The 7,187-nt window shown below is 39.5% G+C and overlaps 1 protein-coding gene across 1 annotated transcript; it reads right to left on the bottom strand.

The window, feature by feature from the left end:
• Positions 1–5,425: 5,425 nt before the first annotated feature.
• Positions 5,426–6,754, bottom strand: foxg1a (forkhead box G1a). Its single transcript, XM_072279167.1, has one exon. It carries the CDS (start codon positions 6,653–6,655, stop codon positions 5,426–5,428), a length of 1,230 nt encoding a protein of 409 aa, XP_072135268.1. The 5' UTR covers positions 6,656–6,754.
• Positions 6,755–7,187: the final 433 nt, after the last annotated feature.

Genomic DNA, 7,187 nt, shown 5'->3' with positions numbered 1-7,187 from the left:
AAATAAATATCGTACGTCTATAATATCCGCAGTCCTCAGTGAACCAAATGCTTCAATATCCGTCCCACGAGATATAAAAAAATGCAATATGCACATTTTAATCGCACCTAACGTACAGCACTTTTTATTGCACTAACACAGCGTTTGAAATTAATTCCAAGTGATAAATTTTACATTATTAATGATGCACATTCACGGGTTTTCACTTTCCATAGCGGTGCAGTAATTTTAACATGAACAGCCACATGATTACAATGAACTTGTGAATTCATATTTCAAATAAAATTGTAAGATACTTTAAAATACAAGAATTTAAAGAAAATGTAAGTACAACCACATGTTGACGTGCGGTTTCTCTATGCAACCCGATGATGTACAAGACTGAGTAAATTAAAAAAATTAAACATGGATATTAGATTTCAAGAAAATCAAGCTAATTGCGTGTGTGTTTTCTGTTACGTAATTTTAGCAGTATGTAGGAAAAATGAAACACGTGCATGTGCCAGTTTTTGGTAATTATTCAGATCCACTTAATTTGTCAACAATTCTATATTTTCGATTTGTTTTTGTTTAGATTAACAACAATTGTTTCACCCAGAAACCTGTACGCTGAATGTTCTCTAAAATACTTACATCAACATTTAGTAATAAGATACAATTTGATGATTATCAAGACGTAAATACAAAGACAATCTTAAAACGGTATTCGACAATGTATAGGTCGCACATTAATTGTATTTAGTCGCTCCTAATCTTTATATATTAATTGACAAAGTTGCGTATAAAATTGTTTTAACGATGGCCGTCATCGCAACTAAAGTTAGTAGGAACGCGTTTGAAATACTGAACTATTTTAAAATAGTAAAAAAGTATTCTGAAGCGATCGGTTAAGAGGTGTTATTCAGCAAAATTTGATTTTTAAAACTTACAATTAAGTGTCGGCTTATAAGTAATTGCATCGTATTTGTAAAAAGAAAGATAAAACTTGCAACGCAATGATTTGCCTTCTTGATCATTGGTTGTTTCCTAAGCGCGTTGCCTCTGACAGAATAAATAACAGGTTGATTCCTTTGATTAATATGTTGATTTCAGATATTGCATTGTCCTTCACTGGTTACCTATCTAGTATAGCATGAACTTCCGCTTTTAGTCTGGTTTCCATGTCTTTATCATCCGTTTCAAGGCAATTGCGGTGAAGCCTGGCCAGTAAGGTTTACAGTACACGAGAACTGAGAACCCCAGGCACCATTCACACATCCTTTAAACCTCCAGCGATCTTCACCTTCACCCTATCTAACCCGGGAACATCAATTTTGACCTAAGCATGTCGAACCGAAATTTCCACCTCGACTTAACGAATCAATTTCTAACATATCCCACCAAGTAAGCGGACTAACAAGCAAAATTATTTTTGAGTAGTCATATATATATGGTTTATACTTAGAACGTTTTTGTTGATGGGGAAATGCAGTTAACCAACGAAACGTGTACTATGGAAAACCGTATTTAGAAAGAGAACATAAAGTAGGAAAAATCTCAGTTGTGCAGGTTGCATTTTGAGATCATTCGGATTCAACTTGACAGCAACAGACATGCAAAATATTACCAGTCCGGTCTGAGAATTGCCAAACGACTGGAAATTGACTTAGCAGAACCAAAAAGTTTAGTTGAGTTGTAAACTTGCTTTTTTTAAAAAAAAAATTAAAGACTTCGTTCAAAATTTGACTGTAAAAATCACAACTTCGCTCTAGATATACTTCCAGTTATAAATACAATGTATCAATAATATAGATATTGTCCTTGGTTTTTGGAGTAGCTCAATTGTTTCGATATTCTGCATTTTCAAAGTAGGGGCTCTGGGAAAGAAATGAATACGTTTGAAGCAATGAACTATTTCAAAATTATAAAACGCATTCCGAATCGATCAGTTAAGGGACATTATTGGGGAATATCTGATCCTAAAGCAACTTGTAACTAAGGGCTAGAGCCTCGTTTTTAAAATGGACTGTAATCTTCCAGACTTCGCTGTTGCCAGACCTAAATGTTTTAGTATAAGGGTAATTGCAGTTCTGGTGTCGTGTATTCATATTGGTTATCCGCTCAATCACAGCCCAGCATTTTCGAGAACTGAAATACTCTCGCGATCCGTTCCCTCTCCCTATCCGACGACACCCAAAGCGACCAGACAATAGATTAGTAACACAATTACGATATCTAAAGCACGAGTTACTTTTGTTTGCTTTATCGGCTTCTGTTAATGACAAACAAAATTTATTCTATATTGCTAAAAACTTGAGAATTTCTAGTCGATTTGGAGTAATCATGGAAATATTTTAGTACTCATTCACATGATATATATTACGCAATTTAATACGGATATGATATTAACATAAAATTAATCTGTTGAACGGCCTTTTTTCTTCGGTCGTGGTGATAATTTTGATGTTAGAAAAACGCACATGACTAATTAAACCACATTTCCAGTAAAACATTGAAATAAAGATTGTGCGTCACAGTTCACACATACAGATATCTAACATTTCAAACTAAACTAGAAACCCATGCCAAATTATTTCAATAAAACAATAGATAAAGCATGCACTTACCAGATGTAATGTACTGCTTGTCAGTTCTTCGTCCTGCCTCCAAAATGCAGAATATTCCGATGTGCATTTCGTAAAACGGTAGAGTTACATACTCCGAACAAAAACCTGTAAAGATTTATCCAAATGCTTTCCGAAGTTACACTTGTTACGTATCTAATCGGACCATAGATCTGAAATGCACAAAGACCTTTAATCTGAGCTTTTGTAAACAGCCACTCGATTAAGAAGCCGTACACTTTCTCAAACTGGCTGTACACAACATACAATCAACAATTAGATTAACTTTATTTACTGGGCTCGGGCCCCAGGTTTTGAGGAGGGAAAGAGCGATATAGTTTCTCCGACTAGTCAGAGGCAGAGATAACAGTCAACGTCACGGCGTCTTGCCACTATGTAAATGAACCTTCACGTTTCTTTAGGAGTTGGTAATGGTTCTTATTATAATAGATCCATTCCCCAGCCCCTCGCAAACTATCGTTTTTCTTTTCATATAAATTTACTTGTATTTAATTCAGGAGACACACTTCCTTCTTTCATATAACCCCGTTTAACATTGGAGCGATAACATCTTGAGCAGTGATTCGTTTTCCTTCGGGCCTATTGTAAAAGGCGCTGGCCTTATTGTATTACTCGTGGGTATCTTTAATGCGGTACAAGAAGAACAAATAAGGCAGACCTACAGGCAGATCGGATTTGCAGGGAATGTGTTCGCACAAGTTTTCATCCAGTGTGGTATATTCCGAGATTTCCCCACTTTTCATTATGGTCCTTTAACTATACTGATATTGAATAACTATATCAAGACGGAAGGTAGCAGTTCTCAATCATTACACAGATTAATTTAATCATCGATTAAATTATAGATGTACATATTTGTGTGGTTATCATAAAGGGGGCGATTAAATATTGTATGTCTGAATGTTTACGTAATATACACAGCATTCAGCGGGTTTAGCGATCATTTGATATTTTCGGTCAATGTAGTTTTGAAAATTATTTAAAAACGCAAACACGAGGAAATCTGCAGATGCTGGAAATTCAAGCAACACACACAAAATGATGGTGGAACGCAGCAAGCCAGGCAGCATCTATAGGAAGAGGTACAGTCGACGTTTAGGTCAGGGGTCTCGGCCCGAAACGCCGACTGTACCTCTTCCTATAGATGCTGCCTGGCCTGCTGCGTTCCACCAGCATTTTGTGTGTGTGTTGTTTGAAAACTATTTGCCATTTTTCATTGCAATATGGTCATGGGACCAACTGGCAACAAATATAAATATACTGTCAACTATGGAGCATTTGTCGATTAAAATATTTAGAATCTGTATTACGTGATATTTTGGCTGTTGATATATTTTTGTAAGCCAGTGGAGTGATTAAAAGATATATCAATGCTGAAGTGTCATGAAATGACAGGCCTACGTGCTCACTGAAACCAGATTAGACGCTCAAAACAAAAAAATATACCAAGCAACAATAAGATCTAAGCGCCTTCCGCGAATTTACATATATAATTAATAGTGAGATTATTTAAAGAATTATTAAGTGAAATTATTTGTTTTAAAAATAACCACCTCGATCATTTTAAAGGATATCAAGTGGAACTGGATGGAAATTGACTCTGCTGAAGATAAATATTTTCTAATGTATAAAGTATCTATTTATCAGGATATGCAATACTTATTTTCTTCAATTACAGCGAATTGAATGTAATAACTGAATTGGAGCCGAACTGAAATACTGTACCAACCATTCAAGCTAAACTTGAACCAGAATAAAAACATCATTTAGGCCTAGATCAAATTGGCTTCTATCCTCTGTCGATTTGGTAGGTTCTCGTCCCTCGTAAACTGCGTTCAGAAATGCATTTAAATATTACAGTGGATAACTATTGCATTTCGTCATGAAAAGAAAAGGACAAGATGTCAATGTTTCTGAATGTAACCTATTTTTTTTATTATTTCGGTGCCTTCTGTATAGTAAACATTTTAAGTGACAACACGGGCATATGATCACAATATCACAATCATGAAATTTAGAGACGACATTAACAATCACTCAAGGAATCATGAGGCATTTAAGCAACACAGGTTACACGTCCGCAAAATTTTATCTTTGTAGTACAATAGGTTTACACATTTCACTACATTTACATAAAGAAATGAAAAGGGACCTGTTAGTGACCACATACATCGAATTCTGCACAACACAAACTAAAGGCATTCATCAATTTTGTCCCCTTCTGATTCTCTGCAGGCAGTGTTGTAAACTGGAAATAAGAATTATTTTCAAAGTACTTGTTCTTTTAAACAAGGAGTGCATTTCTAGCCCCGTCTTTGGTCTAAAAGTAAACATGAACCATTTTGTAACCAAATGGGAAAAAAAGACCGAAAGGTTAGGCATGTTTTAAGTCAGGTCATGTATGATTTTAAAAAAGCAAATCAAACTATAATTATTAATTATTTTAGAAAAAAAAGTTACCGCTAATATTGAAATCAGCAGCCAGTAACAAAGCCATGATAACTTATAATACTGCGAACATGGAATTTGTTGGAACAGTTGAAAAAGACCTGCCTAATTTAAACTTAGTTGGAATGCTGTCATTTTAAATACACATCTACATTAATTTAACTAGTGGCTTCCTATCTAAACCGCCTCAAATTGCACATTGCTGAAATTGAATAAACAAACGACCCTACGGATTTGACAAAATGCAGACAAAAAATGGGGACTTGAATAAAAATACCTGGGCTTACTTTGAGAATTATTTACAACGCAAATGTGTGTAAAATGTTAACTTACAGTCTTTTCGAAGGGATTTGTTAGTGTATTAGAGGGTTTGAAGAGGGCCCTTGGTTTTGATGCGTGAAGTAATCAGAAAGTCCTCCTGAAAGTCCCGTGGAGAAACTTGGCAAAGAAGGTCTTAGAGATTCACAGGGGAGAGTTGAAGGCGCCTGTGGAGACGTCGAGGACGCTGTCCTGGCCGTCATTGAAGTGCTGCTTTGAGAAGTCATTGAAGGGTGAGGAACGTGGGGGAAAAAGTAACTTGTCTGTCCTGCCAGCAGATTCACCGAGCAGGGGTTTAACGAGTAAGTACCCGAGCACGGAACAGACAGACCACACGGCACTGAGGCAGCCAAGGCGGCCGCGGCCGTGAGGTGATGAGTGGCATAAGGGATCTCTCCGTTCACAAGTCTATCTACACTTAACCCATTGGATGTTGGAAATGAGTGATTGTTTGCCAGAGAGTTCTGAGTTAACACCGAGCTGTAGGACATCGGGTGGCTGGGGTAAGGTGAGGTGGTTCCATTATAGCTTAACGTACTGCTGGCTCGGGGGTGGTGAAGGGACAAGAATGGAGAAACAGGCCAGTATAAGGAACCTGCCCGATCCATAAATGTCAGTCCAGTCGAGGTGAGGCGCGCTCCCCGCTTGAAAGCCAACTTTGCTCTTGATGTGGTGGATCTCCTGCGAAGTTTGCCGGTGGTGCCACCTATAAAGACATCATCACTAGACGGATCCAGCATCCAGTAGTTTCCCTTCCCGGGATCATCGTAGTGCCGAGGAACTTTGACAAAACATTTGTTGAGGCTCAAGTTGTGCCTGATCGAGTTCTGCCAGCCTTGCTTGTTCTCCCTGTAGTAGGGGAAATTCTTCATGATGAACTCATAGATGCCATTCAGCGTCAGTCGCTTCTCCGGGCTTTGCCGGATTGCCATCATGATCAAGGCGTTATAACTGAAAGGGGGCTTCTCGTATTTGCCATTTTTCTTCTCTCCTTCCTTCGCACCGTCGCTTTCTTTGGCCTCGGCCTTTTTCTCCTCCGGCTTGTCCTTGTCTTCGGCGCAGGGCGGCTCGGCCGAGGTGCCGTCACTTTTGCTGAGCAGGTTTTCAGACTTGGACTCAACGGCTGGCAGGATGTTTTTGTCCTCGTCTTCGGGGGCAGCTCGGTGACGGGTGTCACTCTGAACCGCTTCGGGCACCAGGCTGTTTATGCTGAACGATGATTTGGGAATCATTTTCACTTCTTTCTTATCTCCCATGTCCAACATCACACACAGGTAAAATTGCAGCAGCACAGTTGGACCGCAATCGCCAGCGCTGGCAACTCATGTAGCAATAAAAAAAAGAGCCACTACTTCATGTTCTTAAAAAACACGTCGAGCGGAGCCAGCTTGCTGCAATTCATCGCGGCCCCTGGGCGCTCCGCTCCAAAGCTTCGCCGCAATCTTTTCACTCGCTGCCCAATCACAGCCCGCGCCGCGCCTGTGCGTCGCCACGGCCCGCAGCCAATCAGCGTGGCGTCCCGCGGAGGGATACGGCGAAAGGGCGGGAGAAGCGAGGAGGAGGAGGAGGAGGGCGCCTCACCTCGCGTCTTGGCCCATGCTCTCCATCTTCACTTCCACTCCCTTCCTACAAATGCACCGCGTTCACCATGCGCCCGGATAATAGCCTTCGGTACGTCAATGTTTTATGTTTTTGCTGGAAGTTTGTTTATACTTTCAGGGAAGGGGAATTAAAATAGAGGTGGTCTTGGGAGAGGCGCGGTACTACTTTATAACTCTGAGGGCGTGATCCCAGAAC

This window comes from Mobula birostris, chromosome 1 (assembly GCF_030028105.1).
Source record: "Mobula birostris isolate sMobBir1 chromosome 1, sMobBir1.hap1, whole genome shotgun sequence".
In the NCBI taxonomy this organism is placed as follows: Eukaryota; Metazoa; Chordata; class Chondrichthyes; order Myliobatiformes; family Myliobatidae; genus Mobula; species Mobula birostris.
This window is presented reverse-complemented; position numbering and strand designations above follow the sequence as displayed.

Coding starts and splice junctions, on each gene's coding strand:
- foxg1a (XM_072279167.1), bottom strand. CDS start 6,655: ATGTTGGACATGGGAGATAAGAAAGAAGTGAAAATGATTCCCAAATCA.